Below are 24,230 nucleotides of genomic sequence, written 5' to 3'. Positions count from 1 at the left end.
ATGAATTTGACAATAGCTACTGCTTAAAAAATAAAATCTGGATTGCCTACAGTTGCATTCTTTAAGATGAGAGGCTATAGATGAGGGTTCAAATTGAGATATCTTTTGGAGGGAAAGGAGAGGTAATGGTTAAAAGTTATAAAAAATACATCACATATGCATTTAACTTTATAGGAAAAATTATTTTGTATATGACTTTATGCTTACTCGTTTATATTGTACGCATTGTGAAGTACTGAGTATACCTTTGACACTATTCAAATATGGAAATACATATTAAATATTATTGTATTATTAATAAAACAATTATAACAAATAGAATTAAAAACATCTCCTAATTAGAAGAAATAGAATTGAAATGTGTTTACTGGTTTCTGCGTAGAGGTAATGTGGATACTGCATGTGGGGATTATAACCCCTTCTTGTAATAATTCCTCCATAATAGGGACTATGCTATCTAAAGCATTTCTGCTGAGTGGGTATTTGCCAATTCAGGGGAGGATAGCTTTGGGAAACAATTTAACCCGTACTGGTGCAGCAGACAAGACGTACCCAGTACTGTTTCTGGGAGACGCCCATAAACTATGAGGTATTTGTTCTAAAATGGGTACAGAAACCGAAACCACAATAAACAAGCATAATTTCACACTTCTCTGATACAGAGCAAAATGAACTTTACAAAAAATAAAATGATAAAATCTCAAAACAGACCTGTTTGATCCTGCAAACTCAGTGCAAAAATAAATAAATTACAATATCATTCTCTTTCCTCATATTATAACTAAGCTGCTTTTAAAAAAAAAAAATTCTCAGCTTCTAGTTAACTTTTCATGTCTGGAACGTGGTCTTTGTACATTCTTTAAGCTGGAGGAGGAGGGCCAGCCCGCTTGGCTGCTTTTAACCTTCCCTATTTTAAATGACCGCTGTTCAAAAATCAGACAAGACCAGTGTATTTAAGAAAACAAACCGTTAGTTTCCTATTATAAGTTTAAACAGAGAAACCTTGTGTAGCCCCGGTAAGAAATGGGGGTTATATATCTTTCTCCTACTGGTGTAAGTCCTATTAAGGGCAGGCCGCCAGTAGTTATTATGGGTTTTTCCCCTGCTTTAATCCCTGCCTTGAGTGATGGAGGCAGGCCTCTGACTCTGTGTGCAGGCCTGAGACAGAGGGGAGGTCCTGCTGACATCATGAGGGGTGGGGCTATCTAAAGTTAGTTCTGCCTGTTCCTGTAAGTGACAAGTAATTCTGTCCTAAAGAGGTACAGCTGTGTCAAAAGGTATTTCAGCCAATCAGCGTGTGGAATTGGTTCCCACGATCTGAAATACCTTGTGACACAGCGGCCATCTTGGATTTACCGACGTCATGTTAAAGGTAAATGAAGCACAGCCATTCTGATTGGCTGCCATCATTCCCTTTAAGTGACGTCATGTAAAAAAAAATTAATTAAAGTCTGAACATGGTTTTAACAGCCAATCAGGTGGCTGTTAACCATTTTGAGGCTAAATGTGACGTCAAAAGCCATATTTAAGGCCGTGACGCCTCATTTGAGCCCAAGAAGCCGACGAGACAGCATCGGCTGGGATTTAACATGGGTTTTTTTGGATTGACAGATGAAGAAAGAAGATAAAGAAGAACAAGAAATGGTTACAGATGAAGATAGAAGACGGTGAGTAAAGAAAGAAAAAAGAAGATTGGGGTACCTGAGCAGGATCTTCATGGCGGATGTCATCGGATGCTGTTGGAGGCCTTCAAGGTACGTGAGCTTCCTGTTACCCCGGGAGTCGGAGGGCCACCGCTTCTAATGGTAAGTAAGATATTCAATGTTTGTAAATGCCTCTTTTTACAGGTGTTTTCTTTGGGTTTTTATTTTTATTTTTTTGGGGGAGGCACATTGACTGGTAATATATTAATCTGTACCTCTTTAGGTTACAGATTAATACATTATTATGCCAATATTTGGGGGGCATTTGTCGATTTTTATTGCAGTTAATGATGTGGATGTGATTGTTATTTATGGTTAATGTAATAAAAGCTTTGCGATTGGTGTTCGCTTGTACTTACAGTAATGTTATATTATGTTAGCTCATGTGTTTCATGGATTCGTCCGAGATTGTTTTAATGTATTTCTTTGTCTTTTAATGGTTACATTCATTAATGTTGGATTAATTCATTGTTTACATTGGTTAGTGTTACTATTCATTTTGAGTTGCTTTCGGAATTAATTGTTTAAATTGGTTAATGGTTTAATTAATTCAATGTTGATGTTGATATTGATTAAATTGATTGGATTAGCTGGCTACTGTTTGTATTTAGTGAAGTGTGTTTTTTGGTAGTTTAGTAAGCTTTTATTATTGTGTGTCTTCTGTATGTAAGGGGGTCACCCCCGGTTCCCCTTATCTTCCTTTGCCCCCTGCCTTACCCCTGTGACAGTGCGGGAAGGGGACGGCGACTTCTCCTGGCGGGCACCGCCATCTTGGTTGTAGAGCGAGGTTTGCCCAATGTGCAGAGGTTGGCCAGGGTAACGGTGGCCATTGCCAGTGTGCAAGAGCTCTGGGAGGTTGCGCAGGCACAGTTAAGCGTAGCGGCGGCCATTACAGCTTTGCCCATGCGCAATAAAGATCGCGCACGCGGTCCCCATAGGAAAGAGCTGTACCAAGAACTACAATTCCCAGCAGCCTCTGGGGACTGCACTTTCACCCTGGTCACGGGCAGCATTGAAGCCAATAGAGCTGGCAGACTCTCATGCTGCAGAAAAGATACAATGTTGTGTGCAGACAGGGTTTTGTCAGTTGGATCCAGGAAGAGATTGGGGAAGGTAGTGTACACAGAGCAGGGCTCTGCTGTACTAGGCCAGAGAAACCCCAGGCCCCAGGTAGGCCCCACTCCCCACTAGGTTAGTGGGTAAGTTACGGGTAAGGCCCCTTAGGTAGGGACCCTGCCCTAATCTGAGTCTTGTCAGTGACACAGCTGCAGTGCTGTGTGCTCTGACAAGAAAAGACAGTGTGGCTTGCAGTGCAGCCACAGCAATTACTACATTAGGCCAGTAACCCCGTAGGCCCCAGATAGGTCTTCACACCCCAGCTTGTGGTGCTACAGGGACAGGCCCTAGGCTAGGGACCCTGTCACAGTAGTACTAGAGTTAGATAGGGACACAGCAGACGCTGCGCCCCCCGAGAAGAGACTTGGGCTCAAGTCTGTGCCAACAGAGACAGAGACTATTTCCAGGGTGGGATCGCCCCTGGCGGACCCCGTGCGACGAACCACCGGACCAGACGGGATCACCAAGTGGCAGATCCTTTTCGAAGTAGCTTGAAGGCCCGAGTGCAGGAGCGCTTGGCAGGTACCCCCATAAGTGCACCAACGTATACTATACTCATTATAATTACACGTAGTGGCAGCGCTGACACGGGACAAAGGGGTTAGACTGTGGAGTTACTCCCTAGGGGGAATGTTATTAAGTATGTTATTTCCTGCATATATATATAAACTGGTTATATACATTCCTGTGTATGTGGTTATTGTATATGGGGGTCTTGTGTAGGAAACCTTCTACATCCCTAGAACCCTACACAGGTGGAGGCACTGAAACCGAGAACATTCCGGAGGATTCACCCCAGGCTCTCACTGGCGGAGGCTCAGGCCCCCTGTGAGCCTGACAGGTATAACGCACCACACTGGTAACACATAGGTTTCCACCCACACACACTGTATCTGTGATTGGGATAGAGGGAATACCCGTTACATGTATAACTGTATTTTTATTAGGGTGCCCATTGAGTGCTATAGAGGCTTATCATGCCCATATTATTATTATATGGGTATGATGTACCACTATTCTACTCAATGGGTATAGGGTGGATATAGTCAGTCGGGGGTGGGTGCTTAAGCCTCCCGGGTCAGGGTTAACCCCTTAATAACTATAGCGGTTAGGAACCACTAAGGTGATTAAGGGGTTAGGGGCAATTAGAATGTATTTATTTTGTATATATGCTTTCTGGCAACAGAGGACAGAGGGACCTGCTGTTGTGGTAAGTATAACATTAATTTTGTTTTTTATATATGTATGCTACTGCAGTGTTTAATAATGGGCAAATAATCTATTATCCATATCTGGATAATAGTTATTTTGCCCATTACTGTACTGTATGGATTTGGGCGGAGGGGGGTGGGGGGCGTCTATTGATGTGTTTTAAAATATTTATTAATATACATGTCTTTAATAGTGTAGAGGTGCAGGGGGTCTCCGGAGCTGAACCACATTGGTTTTATGTCCGGGGACCCCCTGCTTCCCAAGATACCAGCCTCTTTATGGGGTGCCAGAATCCCTCTGCATTGAAATGTCCCGCGTCACATGACCGGGACATTTCCTTGCATAGGAGATACCGGCACCCCATAAAGGTGCCTGTATCTCGGGAAGCAGGGGGTCCCCGGACATAAAACCAACGTGGTTCAGCTCTGGAGACCCCCTGCACCTCTACACTATTAAAGAAATATATATTTAAATAAATATTTTTCAGGCGACATTTCAGCTGGGAGAGGCGGCTCTCTCAGAGCAGCTCTCTCTGCAGCAGAAATGAATCGCCGGTTCAGGCCTTTTCAGAGGCTCGATGCTCTCGCTGGCAGCAACTCGCCCATTTGGGCATTTTGCTATCACTGGTAATCCAGACTTTCTGAATACCGTGATAGCAACGCCCAAAAACACTCATTTTAAATTCACTGGCGATTTTGTTTCTGAACCATCTCTGAATAAGGCCCTATGTTTTAAGAATAAAAAGAGAGGACTGTGAAGATTGAGATAATGTGTGTGGCTCAGGCTATATGAAGACAGACTATCATTACCACCATTTTGGCGCAGTTGCCATTTTGAGTGTTTGAATGTATGTATATTTGTGTATGATTTGTGAATGTTTGATCCTGCAGAGTATCGCTCCTAGCTGTAACTCCCCTTTGTATAATTCCTACGAGTCATGAAATTGACATTGCATTCGTAAGAGGTTTTTCCTGCCTTAGACATTTCTGCTGACCTTAGGTTCTGTTAACTGACAGATACAGTACACACAGAGGGCTTAACAGGGTTACTCCATAAAGTCAGAAGTTAAGGTGCCCACACTGCTGTGATATATAGGATAAGAATATAGCATGTGAAGCATATTTATGTATTAATAAGGATTTTTGTATAAGTCATCACATTGTTTTTATCTCTAAGCCAGCCCCCTTAAGGGGCGTATTATTCATTTTGAAATGTATACAAATGTGATACCAAGTAATATGTTTTCAGAGGCATGAGTTCATTTTTGAATTCTCTCTCACTTGTACCTTGGTGCAGATAAACTCACATTGATACTTTGAACCCTTGACCCATTGATTTTATTTCTACGCTTTCACAAGACTTTTCTGTGGGTAAATATCTACAGTATGTGCATGCATGTGTACTTATCCTACCATATTGCACAACAACAAACGCAACCTTGGCTGAGCATGGATCAAAAGAGGGGGAAATTAGGATTGAGAAATCTCAGATCAGATCAAGCTGGAAAATGAAGCATCCTTGTGTGAACTCTGTCAAGCAAATAACAGTTTGAAAGTTTGTCTCCTATAACCTTTTGGCTCCCATTTGCATTTCCCACTGGTACTGAAGAATTAATAGCTACAATCCCACTTACAGTATATATCACCACAAATAGTTGCAATCTCTTATACTGTATATCAGATATTTTTGTTTGCAAACCATCTGTTAAAGCAGGGGAGCGCAAACTTTTGAAGCTGAGCCCCCCTGTCTGGCTTCCTCTAAAATACAATATGTAACATTTACCGCCTGTTGATTTAATTGGGCTGTAAAAGGTGTCTTGTAGTGCTGCAGGATGTCCTATGGCATATCAACAGTTTATTATTTATGGGCCACAATCCATTAAATATCACATCAGTCAATAATTTAATTTTAATTTGTTGCTGGGAGGAATGTATTCTTTTACACTGCCATGGATCACAGTGGTCTGTTGCATCTTGCTGCCAATTAAAAAGGGGAGGACCTCCCAATGTGTCATACAGTATAAACAGAGAACTATGAGCCTCAGAAATCTTTCTCTCTCCAATATTCTGTACAATCTGGGTACCTGTAAAAGTATTTTCTACTAAAGGTAAGACCATTTTTTTTTTAATACCATGAGTGACAAAGAATTTACCAGCTGTCACAATGAGGTATCAGTCCAGTTCTACATTATTTGCAGACAAAGAGCACTTCGCTCACCTCATTCTGCACCATATATTTACCTGCTACGAAGTCTTAGATCCCCATTTGGTCTTTGGTTTTGTTTTCCTTTACGTTAAAGGATAGTGGAAAAAATGTGCATTCCTTGATATATAATGTATCAACTTCAAACAATTCAAGAATTGTTGGGATGTGCATTATGGAACGCTACAGACTTTTGAGGTACCTAATAAAAGTATTGGGGACTGTCGAGGGGAAAACTGGGATATTAGGTGGGACATATAAAAACAGGTTCATACTGTAGAATATGACCACTTGACCCATCCAGTCTGCCCATTTTCCACTCTGTTGTGAAAACTTAAGCCCTATTAGATACTTGGCTTTCTTATACTATAGGTAACAACAGAACAAAGTTCCATAGAAACAGTGCTACAAATGAATTGGGTAACCAGTCTCAGAGACAATTGATATGAATGAACTTGCTTGAAGAGCCAATAGCAGCCATCCTAGGTCGCTATTGTGTGGTATTCCTACAGGACAATACCTCAGATTGCGGCGCATATGCTCAATTGATGAGATGTTCGTCAAACAATCTGAGGCATTGAATATACGATTCAGAGATAGAGGGTATTGTGACCGAGATATACATTCAGCATTTATGCAAGCTTTAGGGACAAATCGTTTAGAGTTATTAAAAAAGAGAAATAATAAAGACAAACAAGAGAAAAAAAATACAATTCAGGGGACATTCCAATACAAAGGAAGATGTCCCACTACAGTATTCATCACCACCTATAGCAAACAAGCCAATCAAGTAAGAGCTATCATAGAAAAACATTGGAGGGTCTTACACCTTGATAAAGATCTAGGGAAACTTGTCCATTCTTATTATAAACTTGTTTACAAGAAAGCAAAAACAATAGGTTATCATCTTTCTCCCAGCCTTTTTAGATCGTCTAATAACACTCAGCATATATCGACGTCTAATAACACTCAGCATATATCGAATCTCCCTAAAGGTTTCCACAAGTGTGGAAACTGTAATTACTGTAAATATGCTACTCCTCTCACATCAATAAAATGTAAATATACTGAGTATGTCCATACAATAAATAACTTCATGACCTGCGCTTCGAATGATGTCATTTACATCCTGAGATGTGCTTGTGGAAGCATTGATATAGGCAGAACAATTAGACCTTTAAAGGTCAGAATTTCTGAGCATCTCAGATCGATTAGAAACAAAAATCAAAGGTTTCCTGTCTCAAAACATTTTTCCACATACACATTAGTCTCCATTAGCAATTTTACATTCAGTGCTTTAGAGCACATTCAGAATAATGTTGGGGGGGAGGGGGAGTAACAGAGAAGCAGCCCTGAATCAAAGAGAAATGTATTGGATTTATACGCTCTGGTCACTTTCACCCGGGGGTACAGTATAAATACCGACTGGGAACTAAAACATTTCTTGGTTTAAATAATTCTCATATCTTAAACATCTCTTTGTTCATCTATATTATCACAATAAGATTCAGTCACAGATATGCTTTCCTTTTTCCTGGCTTATTGGCCCTATTTAATAGTGCCATTTTTTTCCGTTCCTGTTTTAGCATCATGTGTTTTTCTTTATTTAATATTATGGTTTTTTAGTTGATGGTTGTCCACTTTAGTTACTGTTACATTATTATAGATAGACGTATTTATTTGTATTTAGCGTGTCATATAGATATAATACTCTTGTATTGATTATATAGTTTCAGTATTATTAATATATGTATGAATTATAGATGTTGAATATTGATTTTACTTTAATTAGATAATACGCTATAATAATTGACACAAGTTTAATATTTAATTCACACACCTTAGTTCATGATTATAGGATTAACCATAATATTTTACTATTATATATATCATACGTGTTCTAGAATGTATTTCACATTTGTTCTGGTCATGTATACAATAAGAGATACGTGCATCTAGTTTACTTCAGTAACTCCATTACGCATACTCTATTGTTTTTAATTTTTTTAATTCTTTGTATTTGTCCGTCCCACATTTAAAGCTGGTTCTGGTTATTGTGTGAATTGTTAGCTTTGTCCATTTCTTTATTAGAGGAGAAGTATGTCCATTTCCCCCTTCCGTAGGACGCAGGTGATGTGATTCACAGACATGTGTTTACCTATTCACCAGCCAATCCATATGCGGAGTTTCGCCGATACGTCACTTCCGGTTGGGGAAAAAAACTACAAGAATGGACTCTAGCAGTAGAATTGTATACTCTCTGACAAAGCGCTGTGTACAGCGTGAAACGTGTAAGAGTAGTTTTTTTAACCTGTCTGTACCATGTTGTCGATTAAACATTAAAGATTTTTTCATCAGTACTACGCTGTAGCCCCGGATTACCCATTACTTGCATGGCTGTGCCCCGTTTCCTTTTCTCTTCCGGGATCATCTTCTTATACTATATATTGGGTAGCTTTATGCCTATCCCAAAAATCTTTGAATTATCTTGCTATATTTGCTACTACCTCCTCTACTTGGAGGCTATTCCATGAATCCATCATTCAGTCAAGGATCCTTGAGTCTAACACACTTTAGCTTCAGAGCACGACCCTTTTGTTTTATATGGGACTTACTAGATGTCACTTTCTACAGTATGTTTATCAGTCACCAGCTGTATTCATTCCATAGAATAAAAGGATAGTTTGTGTTTCAACCAGTTAACACACTCCCATGGGGCATGTCTGTTTGACAGGTTGAGAGACCGCAAGATGGATAGCTATGATGTCGGAGTCATTGTTGTCCTGTTCTGCGTCACCTGTTTAATTCTGAACTACATGGAGATGTTTAAGAAGAGAGCTAAGCTTCCACCAGGTCCCACTCCACTCCCTTTCATTGGGAACCTGCTGCAACTTGACACAAATGATATTGTGAGCTCACTCATGGAGGTTAGTTGGGCATGATAATTCTGGGTATTGCATGACGAAGACCAAACTGACCTATTGACAATGACATGTTTGTGTTGGTAGGGGCAGTATGACATGGTATAATAAAGGTTAAGCCTGCTTGTTGTCTCTACCAGTCATGATGGTGACCCAGCTTACATGGTTAACTAGCCATCTCAGTGCTGCCAAATGGCTGCCATCCATGGTGGTAGTTAAGACAAGTTAGAGATCTGTGTTTTGCTGTGTATTCATTAACTGTTATTATTGGATGTTTGTGTTTTCAACTGTATCTGTCTGACTTATTGTATGCCTGGGTCAATAACAATGGCTAAGTGGCCAGCATACAGTACAGTGAGTTAGAAGGCTAACTTTGTGTGGGTTAAGGTGCAGTTCTTTTGGACAATGATGAGGTGGGGAAGGGTAGCCCAAATTCTGGGAGGGTCCCCACCTCAAAAGCGGAGCATTGCTCTCTCCCCGGCAGCAAGGCCCCTATATCTGCATGTGGTAGGGACCTGAAATCAGAAACCGGTGCTTGTGTTCTAGCCCCTTCGGTTCACGTTGGTCAGTCCCAATTTCCTATGTTCCCAAGCTCTGCCCCTAAGCTGGGCCACGGACAGATTTCCCTGGGGCCCAGGACCGGAGTATGATGGGCCCCCCTCCCCCTGTGTTGGTGGTCTTGTGAGCCCCCCCATTTAACACCTTGTCAGTGACCTCTGAGTGCCCCACGCTGAGCCTCTGACATCAGCGCTCGCCGGGCCCCTCTCTGATGCTGGTGCACTCCGAATGCTGAGCCCAGCTTGCTTCCGCCACACACTAATGGCAGGGAGGCCTGGCGAGTGCCAGCATCATGAGTGAGAGATGCCCGCAACTGTGGGAGAGCCGGGCCTGGCGGCAACAAGAGCACCAGCAGCCAGGTAAAGAAGTTGGGCCTGGCCAGAGGCGGTCCTGCCCCTAAAGCTATCTTTATTCATTGTCACTGCCCATGGCCTTAATTATTCAGGTCAAGATGATCTCGCCACCCCACCCCACCCCCCCCGCCCCGCACAAGCATCACTGTCACCATCTCTTGATACAGTAGCTCAGCGTAGGAAAGGTCTCTGCTTTTTGATTGGAACTTGGGCCTCATGTCTCAGTGTCTCCAAATGGAGGCCGGGAAACTACTGTATAGAAGCCAATGCAAATAAGAGCTCCACATTTGTTCATGGTTCTCTCAGTACTGTATCTAGAGACCAACAGTAGAATAAACTGTGGAACCAGAGGTTGTCATCCCGGGTTACTGGGATAGTCTGTGATTGAGTTGGAATCCAGGGTTTCAGCAGTGTCCGGCACCTACTGTAGTTAACTAGGAGTCCATCTTAAGCCCTTGTTCTGGTGAGTTATTGCTCTATTTGTGCTAGTGTTGTTTCCTGTTGGCTCAGGCCAGAATAAACCTCTATTTAACTTTTGCATTCTACGTGATGTTTTGTGGTCCCGTATAGTCTGGTCAACCCTGTACCATCACAGACTTATTTCTGGTGGGAGGAGTGGGATCACCAGACTCAGGGCTGAAATATCTGTGGGTATTTCAGTACTGAGGCATTCTCAGCCTCAAGACTGCAGAAGGAGTGGCTCAGTGAGTAATGACACTGACTGGCACTGAGTTTGAAGTAGGGGAACCTGGTTCCATTCCTGGTGTCGGCTCCTTGTGACCTTGGGCATATCACTTTACCTCCCTGTGCCTCAGTCACCAAAAAAACATAGATTATAAGCTCCACGGGGCAGGGACTGTATCTGCAAAATGTCTCTGTAAAGCGCTACGTAAAACTAGCAGCCCTAAACAAGAACAAACAATTAGTTTTATTATTATAATTAACTCAGAGATAAAGGAGCACTAAGCCAAGCATGAGCAATAACTTTCTGGTCTTCAGTTAGCCTCAATCTATGGAGTATCAATGAAAGAGTGCTGGCCAATTTAGCAGTTGGACAATGGAGGAGTTGGTCTCTAGATGCCTAGAGGTTAGCATGCCCACGGAAGCGGTATTGAAAGTGGACATCCTTTGTAATCGATTGCTGTATGAGGCAGAGGCACCCAAAGATGTTATGGAGCCAAGAGCAGTTGGCGCCTCAGCTACTGCTTCGGCCCCTTGAGCTGCTGCCATGTCAGCCAGCTCAATGAGCTAACTTAGTGACTGAGTTGCCTCACAAAGGTAAGCCCAATCCTTTAGAGAGATGTTGGCCTATGTGGGGACCAATTCAACCCCAGGGGAGTAAATGGCATCATCCGTACGATAAGAGGTAATAGGGGTTCTCACTGTGGCCGGTCTCCCCTTTGTCAACCCTCTCTGGAAAGTCAGTATATAGCAGCCAGCTAGTCATCTCGACTGACTTATAACAGCTTATGGAAATTTCTTGAGGCTAAAAAGGACATAGACGGCTGGATGCCTGTGGTCATTTGAAAAATCTGCCACCATCACCAACTCCCCAAGCTTGCAGGATTATGACTGCCAGATCAAGCGAGTCATCTCACTTCATAGAGATTGGTCACATACAACACCTTATCTGTCTCAGGGATAATCCATTAAATCTGCATTGACCCTCTAATGATACTGATAGACTGCTGTCTGTCTTAATAACATTGTTTATTATCCTGGCACATCCTCTCTCACATGGGACTTTGTTTTGATATATAAAAGTGTTCATTAGATTCAATGGCATTTGAATACAGTATGTGTGTACACAAAAGCATTAATACACACTAAAAGAGATACATAGAGTTGTGCGCCCACTCCAAAGGATTCGATCTCCTGTATATATATTCTACCAGGAAGGTAACTGCTATGAGGGCATGATTTACCACTGTGGCAATGAATGGGTAGAGTGGGTGTGGGTAGTTGCCCCGGGAGGGTAGTTAGGCCTCCTGGGTGGGTAGCAGGGGAGGGGAGGAAACACTTTAATTACTATAGCGGTTACTAACTGCTAAGGTGATTAAGGGGTTAGTGGCCAGTAGTTTTTTTTTATTGTAATGTTACTGCCCACGTAGGACGGTGATGAGGATGAGGACGGCCTCCATCCTGGCAGGGATAAGTTGAACTTTAATTTACTTTATGCTGGCTGGCTAATGTGTTATTTTTTTTTTTTTAAACTTGTATTTTATTATACATAAATGCTTGATATACATAAAAAAAAGACATCAGGTGCATATTTAGCATATCATATACAATAACAAAAGCATAATAAACTCACGTAGTTTTTCGAGCCCTACTTAACCACGTGAGTGGGAATCGTCATGTGTAAGGTACTGGGGTAAATAATAATATAAAAAAAAAAAAAAAAGGGGGGGGGAGGAGGTAAAGGAGGGGGTGGGGGGGAAGGACAGAGGGAAGGTGTATCCAAGGATATGAATACATCTGGGGAACACCGGGACAGCGTGAGGACTATGTATCAACTAGTGAGGCCTTTCTGTAGAATAAGTGATTGGGCGTAAGGAGTATGAGGTTCTAGGTGTGGGGTTGGTTCTCACGTCCCCAAAGGAGAACGCATTTATTACTATTATAGCCAAATTGTGTTACGCTCTACCCCAGGGATGTCTGTTTGGGCAAGCCAGGTGGCCCAAACTTTTAGATAATTGTCGCCAGTGTCATTAACTAAGCTCGTTAACTTTTCCATCTGGCAGATAAACCAAATACGATTCCGAATCTTTGGGATAATTGGAATATCGGGGCATTTCCATAGTGCTGCGATCTCGCACCGCGTAGCTAGAGCAAAATGTGCAATTAGTTTATTGTGTGATTTTGATAGGCCCTTTAGGGGTCTGTTCATGAGAAACAGCCACGGGTCTGGGGGAATAGTGAGATCAAATACTCTCTGGATCCAATTTCTGATCTTTTCCCATAGCGGGTATATCAGCGGGCAAGACCACAGCATATGTAACAGGTCAGCTGTTCCTCCACATTGTTTAGGGCACAATGGGGAGGACCCTGGTACAAACTTAGATAATTTGAGTGGGGTGAGGTACCATCTCATAAGAACTTTATATGCGTTCTCCTTCAGTGTGGTGCATATAGAACTTTTTGCGGCTCCTAGGAATATAGCATTCCACTCTTCGTCGTCCAAGGTCTCCCCCAGGTCTCTTTCCCATTGGGTACGGAATGTAGGTGATTGGTGTTTTGAGATTGCAGGCTCGACTACCTCTCTGTATATCGTAGATATGAGTCCCTTAGTGTCGGTTTCTGCCCGACAGAGCTTTTCAAAATTCGTCAATGGGGGGTATGGGGCAAATTTATTATAAAATGATCTGAGCTGGAGGTATTTATGGAATTCAGCGTGGGGAATGTCTTTTTCTAGTCTGAGATGGTCAAAAGATTTAATTTTTAGATCATGACCCTCCAGATCTTTGAGTCTAGTATAGCCTTTTTGTTTCCAAATTGAGTGATTATGACCAATAAGACCCGGTGCAAAGCTAGGATTATTCCAAATGGGTGACATCAGGGAATTTGCTGAAGTAAGTGAGTTTTTTAATCTTGATGCTTCCCAAACAGATAAGGAGTTAGCCATTGAGGTGAGCGGTAAAATAGTTTTTTTTCTTGATGTTTTAGGTAGCCAAATCAAATTGTTAAGCTCTAAAGGGGAGCAAGCCGCATGTTCGAGCTCTACCCATCTTTTTAATTTGGGGTCGGAATGCCATTGTATGACCTGGTTTAATTGAGCCGCTTTAAAATATGACAACAGGCAGGGTACCGCTAGGCCACCCGCTAAGATAGGTCTCTTCATAGATAATTTATTTACTCTCGGTTTTTTACCTCCCCAGATAAAATTAGATATTCCAGACTGAAGTGAGAGTATGTCCTTCAGTTTGAGTGTGTAAGGAATCCGCTCCACGGTTTACTGGTTACCTTACCTTGCAGACCGGTGCAGTTCTGGAACAGCTTTCCTGAGGTTTGCTGCAGCCTGGATTCACTCAAAGCAATACACACTCCCTCTGGTATCTACTGCAGCTGTGCAGCCTTTCATTGCAAACTATACTTGCATTCACTCATTAGGGGCAGTACCTTCACACCCCCGCCGGGGATTGGCCCGCTGGCCTTTAAGTATTGCTTGCCCATAATGCTCCTGGCCGAGCATAGTCCTAACTGGATGTCAACTGTTTTGCCACAAGCTCTCGCTTGTTCTCCTTTGCTGATACCAGGTTCCGCCCTGCGTCCTTCAGCTTCCTTCAAGCCGCTTGTTCTCCAATGCTGATTCCAGGTTACGTCCTGCATCCTTCAGCTCCCTTCAAGCCGCTTGTTCCCTTATGCTGATACGGAGGTATTCCCTGCGTCCTTCAGCTTCTGTTCCCCTGTGCTGAAGCAGAGGTTTCGTCCCTGCGTCCTTCAGCCTCCTGGATTCCTGCACTAAAGTAGAGGTTTCGTCCCTGCGTTCTGCAGTCTCCTGGATTCCTGCACTGAAGCGGAGGTTTCCCTGTATCTACAGCTTCCTGGTTCCTGGGGCCTACTCTTTCCCTAATATAGAGAGGCCGTGTCCTGGTTCCTGCGCTGAAACAGTGGATTCCCTTGCCCGCTCAGGACTTTTGCGTTGTAGCACTGGTGCACCCGTGCAGCAAGACGGTGTGCTATTCTGGTCTGCCTACCATCTCCTGTGACCAGCACCATGGGCCATGGTCGTCGCTCGCGCAAAGGCCAACCCCGCGCTCCTATGCTGAAGCGGGTCTCTCCTATCTCCTTATTGCCGAACTCCTGCATGGACAATGTTTATCCTGACGTCTCCTGTTCTGACCCTGGCTTGTACAACGACGACGCTGTCTTCTCCAATCCTGATCCTGCGACATATGACTACGAACTGCGCAATCCGGATCAGCCTGCGCGGTCTCAGGTCGGTGCTTTTACAACCCCACCTCAGCCTCGCGGTCCGGTCCTGGTTTGTGGCGAGCACAACCCTGACAGAGTGGCACAGGTAGTGTCTGGAAGAGGTATAGGATACGGGGAAGTAGATTCATCTTAACGCTTTGAATCCTTCCAATCCAAGAAATCTTCTTGGAAGACCATCTGATTAGGTCTTGTTTTAGAGTCCAGATCAGTTTGGGATAATTTGCTTTATAGATGCTTTTTGCATCTTTGGTGATATAGGTCCCCAAATATTTTATCGAGTTCTTTTGCCAGTTAAAATTGAAATTTAGTTTCAGTAATTTCTCTGTATGTCTAGGGAGGTTGATATTCAGAGCTTCAGATTTGGATTGGTTAATCTTGAAACCTGAGACCTTGGAGAATTTATCTAGTAGGTCAAACAGGTTAGGTAATGACGTAAGGGGTTTGGAGATGATTAATAGGATATCATCAGCATACAGGGCCGCTTTATGTGATTGGGAGTAAACGTTTAACCCTGAGATATCCGGGCTATCTCGAATTCGTGCCGCGAGGGGTTCAATACATAGGGCGAACAGGAGGGGAGATAAAGGGCATCACTGTCTTGTGCCACTCTGAATTTGAAATGGGACCGAGGGGAAGCCCTGATGTATGACCCTGGCGGTTGGGCCTGAGTATAGTGACATAATCGCTCTACTCACCCGATTTCCGAAGCCAAATGCCGCGAGCGTCTCTTTTAAGTATGGCCAGTCTATCCTATCAAAAGCTTTTTCTGCATCCAGACTTAATAGCATGCTTTGTGTGTTATTTTTGTTAGCCAATTCCAACAGATCAATAAATCGTCGGGTGTTATCCGCTGCCTGCCTCCCCTTAACAAAACCGACCTGATCTGGGTGTATTAGTCTGGGTAGGATATGACTTAATCTGTTGGCCAATAATTTCGCATATATTTTGATATCGGTATTAATTAGAGATATTGGCCTATAGCTTTTACAATTTAGCGGATCCTTGCCAGGTTTATGTATAAGTGATATAGACGTCGCAGCATGTCCTCAGGAATAGGGGCTCCTGCTAAGATAGCATTAAACATTTGGAGCAGCCTCGGAGCAAGTGACTCGGAAAATTTCTTATAATAAAGCCCCGAAAAGCCATCAGGGCCTGGTGCCTTTGATGGCTTAAGCTCCTTGATGGCCTGCGACACTTCTTCCAATGTGAAGTCAGCGCCCATAGCTTCTCTGTCTAGCTCTGTCAATCTCTCTAGTTTTGAGCTGGCTAAGAAATCTCTCAGTGCGCTGCTCGTGTTGTTATTGTGTGCCACCTTCTTACCGTCGTATAGGGAGCCATAAAATGAACCGAATTCTTCCACTATTTTTTTAGGGTTGGCCGTAAGTACACCCGATTTTAAGCGTATAGCTTGGATATTAAACTTAGATTGCCTATCTTTCAGTGCGCGCCAGCATCGTATCCGGCCTGTTAGCTTTTTCATAAAACTTCCTCTTAGACCAACATAGGGAGTTATCCGCCCGGGAAGTCAATACCATATTTAATTCAATTTTTGTATCTTTAAGTTCCTGTGTCGTAGGTGGATCGGGATTGATCTTATGACTCGATGGAAGGGAATGCAATTTGGATTGGAGCGTCCGAATTTTGGAATCCCTCACTCGTTTTCTTTTAGCACTGAGATTAATTATTATGCCCCTTAGCATTGCTTTATGAGCCTCCCATAAAGTCATATCGGACTCCACAGAGCCTGTGTTTATCTCAAAGAATTGAGTTATTTCTTGACCTATCGTTTCGCAGGTTTCGGGTATTTTAAGAATAGATTCATTAAGTTTCCAGTTTGCGCCTGGTCTATTGGTCTGAATATTGTTGCACCTGAGCTCAGTTGGTGCATGGTCAGACCATGAAATATCATGAATCTTTGTATGATTGACCTTAGGGACCAGGTGGCACGAAACGAAGAGATAATTGATTCTGCTGTATGAGGTGTGTGGGTGTGAATAGAAAGTGTAGTCCCTTGTCGTAGGGTGGAGCTCCCTCCATATGTCTACTAATTGATTATCTTTCAGGGCATTGTGCAGGGAATTTTGAGCTTTTTTATTATCGGAGTCATTTCCCCCTGATCTGTCTATTGAAGATTGCATTGTGATGTTAAAATCTCCTGCTATTATAGTGTATCCCTTAGCTGCTGAGTTTAGCAGGTGAAAGAATCTGTCAAAAAAGGACGCATCCTGTGTACAGGGCGCGTAGAGGGAGGCCAACGTTAAAATGATATAACGACCATCTAATGTGTTATTTTTAATGGGCAAATGAGCATCCATATCTGGTTAATAGGAATTTTGCCCATTACAGTGTGTGTTGGGGTTGGGGGGAATGGAGGGGGATTGTATTTATTTTTTTGTATTTCACTGTAATGTTTTTTTAGAATGGGGAAAAGAGCTATTAGCCATCTTTGGCAAATAACTGTTGTACTCATTCCGGTGTAGTGTTGTTGGTACAGGGGGTGGGTGAAGATGGTAGTTGCCCCAGGATGGTCTTTAGGCCTTGTGGGAGGGTAGCGTGAGGGGTTACCCCTTCATTACCTTAGAGGTTGTAACTAAAAAGGATATTAAGGAGTTAACTTCTACTGCCTCCCTGCCGCAAGGCCACAATATCCACCCTGGGGCAACTTCAAACTTCACCCACCTACAGTACAGTACCAACAATAAAGCAGTGCCTGCTATTTAGCCCCTTCATTACCTTAGCGGTTAGCCACTAAGGCAGGGGTTTCCAACCTTTTTTTGGATAAGGAACCCAAGGTAAATTCTGAGGAACCCACAATCATCTCTAATAGCTCAAGCTGCCTCACCTCCGCACCTCCACTCCTGCCCGCTTCACCTCCGCTCCCGCCACACCTCCTCGGTTCCCCGCCCCCCCACCTCTGCACCTGTACTCCTCCACTCCCGCCCCACCTTCTCACCTGCCCTGCGTCTGCCCCACCTCCGCTCCCAACTGCCCCACCTCTGCAACTCAGCTCCTGCCCACCCCACCTCCTCCATTACCACACACCACCTCCCCTACTCCGCTCCTGCCCCACCTCCACTCCTTCGCTCCTGCCCGTCCCACCTTTGCTCCTGCCCGCCCCACCTTTGCTCCTGCCCGCCCCACCTTTGCTCCTGCCCGCCCCACCTTTGCTCCTGCCCGCCCCACCTCTGCTCCTGCCCACCCAACCTCCACTCCTCCACTCCTCCACTACTCCACTACTCCACTCATGCCTCATATCCGCACCTCCTCGGCTCTACAGTACCTCTGCTCCTCCGCTCCCGCCCGGCCCACCTCTGCTCCTCCTCTGCTCCCGCCCAACCTATCTCTGCTCCTACCCCACCTCCGCTCCCCCCACCTCCGCTCCTGCCTGCCCCACCTGTGCTCCTGCCCGCCACACCTTTGCTCCCGCCGCCCCACCTCCGCTCCTCCTTCATCCCTGCTCCTCCTCCGCTCCATCTCCACACCTCCTCCGCTCCACCGCCATTGCTCTTACCACACCTCCGCTCCTCTGCTCTTGCCCGCTCCACCTAAGCTCCCGCCCACCCCTCCTCCGCACACACACCCCTCCTCCGCACATACACCACAACCTCAATACCTCTGCTCCTCCTTCGCTTCTGCATGCCCCACCTCCGCCTCTCCCCTCCACTCCCCCCACCTCTGCACCTCCACCTGTCCCACGTCTGCACCTCCTCTGCTCCCACCTGCCCCTCCTCTGCTCCTGCTGCCTCACCTCCGCACCTCCTCTCCTGCCCGCTTCACCTCCACTCCCGCCGCACCTCCGCAACTCAGCTCCTGCCCCACCTCCACTCCTCCGCTCCTGCCCGCCCCACCTTTGCTCCTGCCCGCCCCACCTCTGCTCCTGCCCACCCCACCCCTACTCCTCCGCTCTTCCACTCCTGCCCACCCCACCTTCGCTCCTGCCTCATCTCCGCTCCTCCTCCGCTCTACCTCTGCTCCTCCGCTCCCGCCCGCCCCACCTCTGCTCCTCCTCCGCTCCCACCCACCCTACCTCCACTCCTGCCCCACCTCCGCTCTTCCACTCCCCCCACCTCTGCTCCTGTCTGCCCCACCTCTGCTCCCACCATCCCACCTCCGCTCCTCCACTCCTGCCTCATCTCTGATCCTCCTCCGCTCCACCTCCGCACCTCCTCCACTCCTGCCCCACCTCCACTCCTCCGCTTCTGCCCGCTCTACCTCCGCTCCCGCCTGCCTGCCCCACCTCCGCTCCAGCCCACGCCACATCTACACACACACCACCACCTCCGCACCTCTGCTCCTCCACTCCCGCTCCTCCTCCGCTCCACCTCCCGCCCGCCCCACCTCTGCTCTGCTCCAATCCCGACCACCCTACATCTGCTCCTGCCCCACCTCCGCTCCCCCACCTCCGCTCCTGCCTGCCCCAACTCTGCTCCTGCCCGCCCCACCTCTGCTCCTGCCCGCCCCACCTCTGCTCCCGCGTCCCCACTTTCGCTCCTCAACTCCTGCCTCATCTCTGCTCCTCCTCCATTCCACCTCCGCACCTCCTCCGCTCCTGCCCACCTCCACTCCTCCGTTCCCCCCACCTCCGAATCTGCCTCCTCCGCTCCTCAACTCCTGCCCGCCCCACCTCCGCTCCCACACGCCCCACCTTCGCTCCTGCCTCATCTCCGCTCCTCCTCCGCTCTACCTCTGCTCCTCCAATCCTGCCCGGCCCACCTCTGCTTCTCCTCCGCTCCCACCCAACCTATCAATGCACCTGCCCCAACTACGCTCCTGCCCGCCCTACTTCCGCTCCTGCCCACCCCACCTCTGCTCCTGCCCACCCCACCTCCGCTCCTGCCTGCCCCACCTCTGCTCCTGCCCGCCCCACCTCCGCTCCTGGCCACCCCACCTCCGCTCCTGCCCGCCCCTTCTCCGGTCCTGCCTGCCCCACTTCCGCTCCTCCGCTCCCGCCCCACCTCCTCCGCACCTCCTCTGCACACACCCCCACCTCCGCACCTCTGCTCCTCCGCTCCCGCCCCACCTCCTCCGCTCCACCTTCGCTGCCGCACGCCCCACCTCCGCTCTTCCGCTCATGCCTAATCTCCGCACCTCCTCCGCTCTACCTCTGCTCCTCCACTCCAGCCTGCCCCACCTCTGCTCCTCCTCCGCTCCCGCCCACCCTATCTCTGCTCCTCTGCTCCCCCCACCTCCGCTTCTGCCTGCCCCACCTCTGCTCCTGCCCACCCCACCTCCGCTCCTCAACTACTGCCTCATCTCTGCTCCTCCTCCGCTCCTGCCCCACCTCCGCTCCTCCACTCCTGCCCCACCTGTGCTCCTCTGCTCTTGCCCGCTCCACCTCTGCTCCTGCCCACCCCACCTCCGCACCTCCTCCGCACACACCCCCACCTCCACACCTCTGCTCCTCCTTGCTTCTCCTCCGCTACCGCATGCCCCACCTCCGCCTCTCCACCTCCACTCCCCCAGCTCTGCACCTCATCCGGTCCCACCCGCCCCAACTCTGCACCTCCTCCGCTCCCCCCTGCCCCTCCTCCGCTCCTGCCGCACCTCTACTCTTGCCCGCTTCACCTCCGCTCCCACCCTGCCGGACTTCCTCCGCTCCCGCACCCCCACCTCCGCACCTCTACTCCTCCACTTCTGCCCCACCTCCTCACCTCCCCTACTTCTGCCCCACCTCCGCTCCCAACTGCCCCACCTCCGCAACTCAGCTCCTGCCCACCCCACCTCATCCATTACCACACACCACCTCCCCTACTCCACTCCTGCCCCACGTCCACTCCTTCCTGCCCCACCTATGCTCCTGCCCACCCCACCTCTGCTCCTGCCCACCCCACCTCCACTCCTCCGCTACTCCACTCGTGCTCGCCCCACCTGCACTCCCGTATGCCCCACCTTCACTCCTGCGCTCCTACCTCATATCCGCTCCTCCTCCGTTCTTCCTCTGCTCCCACCCGGCCAAATTCTGCTCCTCCCCTGCTTCCGCCCAACCTATCTCTGCTCCTGACCAACCTCCGCTCCTCCGCTCCCCCCACCTCCACTCCTGCCTGCCCCACCTCTGCTCCTGCCCGCCCCACCTCTTCCCGCCGCCCCACCTTCGCTCCTCCACTCCTGCCTCATCTCTACTCCACCTCTGCACCTCCTCCGCTCCTGCCTGACCTCCGCTCCTGCCTGGCCCACTTCCGCACCTCCTCCACACACACACACCCACCTCCGCACCTCTGCTCCTCCGCTCCCGCCCCACCTCCGCTCCACCTCCGCTCCCGCATGCCCCACCTTGGCTCCTTCGCTCATCTCCACTCCTCCCCCGCTCAACCTCTGCTCCTCTGCTCCCGCCCGCCCCACCTCTCCTCCTCCTCCTCTCCCGCCCACCCTACCCCACCTCAGCACACACACCTCCACCTCCGCTCCTCCGCTCCCGCCCCACCTCCTTCGCTCCACCTCCGCTCCTCCGCTCCTGCATCATCTCCGCTCCTCTACCGCTACTCCGCTCCACCTCTGCTTCTCCTCCGCTCCCGCCTGCCCCACCTCCGCACCTCCTCTGCATCTCCTCCACACACCCCCACCTCCACACCTCTGCTCCTCCGCTCCACCTCCGCACCTCCTCCGCTCATCTCCGCTCCTCCTCCGCTCTACCTCTGCTCCCGCCCGCCCCACCTCTGCTTCTCCTCCGCTCCCGCCCACCCTATCTCCGCTCCTGCCCCACCTCCGCTCCTGCCCCACCTCTGCACCTCCTCTGCTCCACCTCCACTCCAGCACGCCCCACCTCCGCTCCTGCCTTATCTCCGCTCCTCCTACGCTCCTCTGCTCCTCCGCTCCCACCCGCCCGACCTCTGTTCCTCCTCCGCTCCCGCCCAATCTATCTCCGCTCCTGCCCCACCTCCGCTCCTCCGCTCCCCCCACCTCCGCTCCTGCCAACCCCACCTCTGCTCCTGACCGCCCCACCTCTGCTCCTCCTCCGCTCCACCTCCGCACCTCCTCTGCTCTGCCCCACTTCCGCTCCTCCCCGCTCCACCTCCGCTCCCGCCCGCCCCACCTCCACACCTCCTCCACACCTCCTCCGCACACACACCCCACCTCCGCACCTCTGCTCCTCCGCTCCCGCCACACCTCCGCACCTCCTCTGCTCCACCTCCGCTCCCGCACGCCCCACCTTCGCTCCTCCGCTCCTGCATCGTCTCCGCTCATCCTCCGCTCTACTTCTGCTCCTCCGCTCCCGCCCGCCCGCCCCACCTCTGCTCCTCCTCCAATCCCGCCCACCCTACCTCCGCTCCTGTCCCACCTCTGCTCCTCCACTCCCCCCACCTCCACTGCTGCCTGCCCCACCTCTGCTCCCGCCATCCCACCTCCGCTCCTCCACTCCTGCCTCATCTCTGCTCCTCCTCCGCATTTCCTCCGCTCCTGCCCACCTCCTCTCCTCCGCTCCTGCCCGCTCCACCTCCGCTCCCGCCCCACCTCCTCCGCACACACACCCCCACCTCCGCACCTCTGCTACTCCGCTCCTCCTCCACTCCACCTCCGCACCTCCGCTCCTGCCCACTCCACCTCTGCCCATCCTACCTCCATTCCTCCGCTCCTCCACTCCTGCCTGCCCCACCTCCATTCCCGCATGCCCCACCTTCAAGCCTGCGCTCTTGCCTCAGATCCGCTCCTCCTCCACTGCTCCTCTGCTCCCGCCCAACCTAACTCTGCTCCTGCCCCACCTCCGCTCCCCCCACCACCCCACCTGCATGCCCCACCTCCGCTCCTGCCTCATCCCTGCTCCTCCTCCGCTCCACTTCTGCACCTCCTCCGCTCCTGCCCCATCACCGCTCCTGCCCACTCCACCTCTGCTCCCGCCCGCCCCACCTCCGCACCTCCTCCGCACACACACCCCCACCTCCGCACCTCTGCTCCTCCGCTCCCGCCCAACCTCTGCACCTCCTCTGCTCCAGCACACCCCACCGCCGCTCCTCCGCTCCTGCCTCATCTACCCTCCTCTTCCACTCTACCTCTGCTCCTCCGCTCCCGCCCCACCTCTGCTCCTCTTCCGCTCCCGTCCACCCTACCTCAGCTCCTGCCCCACCTCCGCTCCCACCCGCCCCACCTCCACCTCACCTCCTCCGTACACACACCCCCACCTCCGCTCCTCCACCCCACCTCCGCACCACCTCTGCTCCCACATTTCCCACCTCTGCTCCCGCCCACCCTAACTCTGCTCCTGCCCCACCTCTGCTCCCCCCACCTCCGCTCCAGCCTGCCCCACCTCTGCTCACGCCGCCCAACCTCTGCTCCTCAACTCCTGCTTCATCTCTGCTCCACATCTGCACCTCCTCCGCTCCTGCCCACCTCCGCTCCTCCGCTCCCCCCACCTCCGCTTATGCCTTCCCCACCTCTGCTCCTGCCGCCCCACCTCTGCTCCTCCATTCATCTCTGCTCCTTCTCCGCTTCACCTCCACACCTCCTCCGCTCCTGCCCCTCTGCTCTTGCCGCTCCACCTCAGCTCCTTCTCTGCACACACTCCCACACCTCTGCTCCTCCTTTGCTTCTCATCCGCTCCCGCATGCCCCACCTCCGCCTCTCCACTCCCCCCACCTCTGCACCTCTACCGGTCCCACCCGCCCCACCTCTGCACCTCCTCCACCTCCTCCGCTCCCGCCGCCTCACCTCCGCACCTCCACTCCTGCTTGCTTCACCTCCGCTCCCGCCCCACCGCACCTCCACCGCTCCCGGACGTCATCTCCGCACCTCTACTCCTCCGCTCTCGCCCCACCTCTTCACCTCCCCTGCTTCCGCCCCACCTCCGCTCCCAACTGCCCCACCTCCACAACTCAGCTCCTGCCCACCCCACCTCCTCCACTACCACACCCCACCTCCCCTACTCCGCTCCTGCCCCACCTCCACTCCTCCGCTCCTGCCCGCCCCACCTTTGCTCCTGCCCTCCGCTCCTCCACTTCTGCCCGCCCCACCTCCACTCCCACACATGCCACCTTCGCTCCTGCGCTCCTGCCTCATCTCCGCTCCTCCTCCGCTCTACCTCTGATCCTCCGCTCCTGCCTGGACCACCTCTGCTCCTCCTCCGCCCAACCTACTTGTATCTCTGCTCCTGCCCCACGTCCCCCACCTCCGCTCCTCCCACCTCCGCTCCTGCCTACCCCACCTCTGCTCCTGCCTGCCCCACCTCCGCTCCTCCACTCCTGCCTCATCTCTGCTCCTCCTCCGCTCCACCTCCGCATCTCCTCCATCTCCGCTCCTGC

The 24,230-nt window shown here is 49.7% G+C and overlaps 1 protein-coding gene across 4 annotated transcripts in view; it reads left to right on the top strand.

Moving 5' to 3' along the window:
* The first annotated feature begins 6,036 nt into the window (after positions 1–6,036).
* LOC142498726 (cytochrome P450 2F3-like) overlaps positions 6,037–24,230 on the top strand; it is a 179,407-nt gene continuing 161,213 nt past the window's right edge. For 3 of the 4 annotated variants that reach the window (XM_075607057.1, XM_075607055.1, XM_075607058.1), the window contains exons 1-2: positions 6,037–6,138; positions 8,968–9,160. In XM_075607057.1, the coding sequence (XP_075463172.1) occupies positions 8,984–9,160 (177 nt within the window). In that variant the 5' untranslated portion in view covers positions 6,037–6,138; positions 8,968–8,983. Of the gene's footprint in view, positions 6,139–8,356; positions 8,525–8,967; positions 9,161–24,230 lie in introns of those variants that run through there. The other variant, XM_075607056.1, reaches the window with a different exon arrangement.

Source organism: Ascaphus truei, chromosome 7, assembly GCF_040206685.1.
Source record: "Ascaphus truei isolate aAscTru1 chromosome 7, aAscTru1.hap1, whole genome shotgun sequence".
Classification (NCBI taxonomy): Eukaryota; Metazoa; Chordata; class Amphibia; order Anura; family Ascaphidae; genus Ascaphus; species Ascaphus truei.
This window is presented reverse-complemented; position numbering and strand designations above follow the sequence as displayed.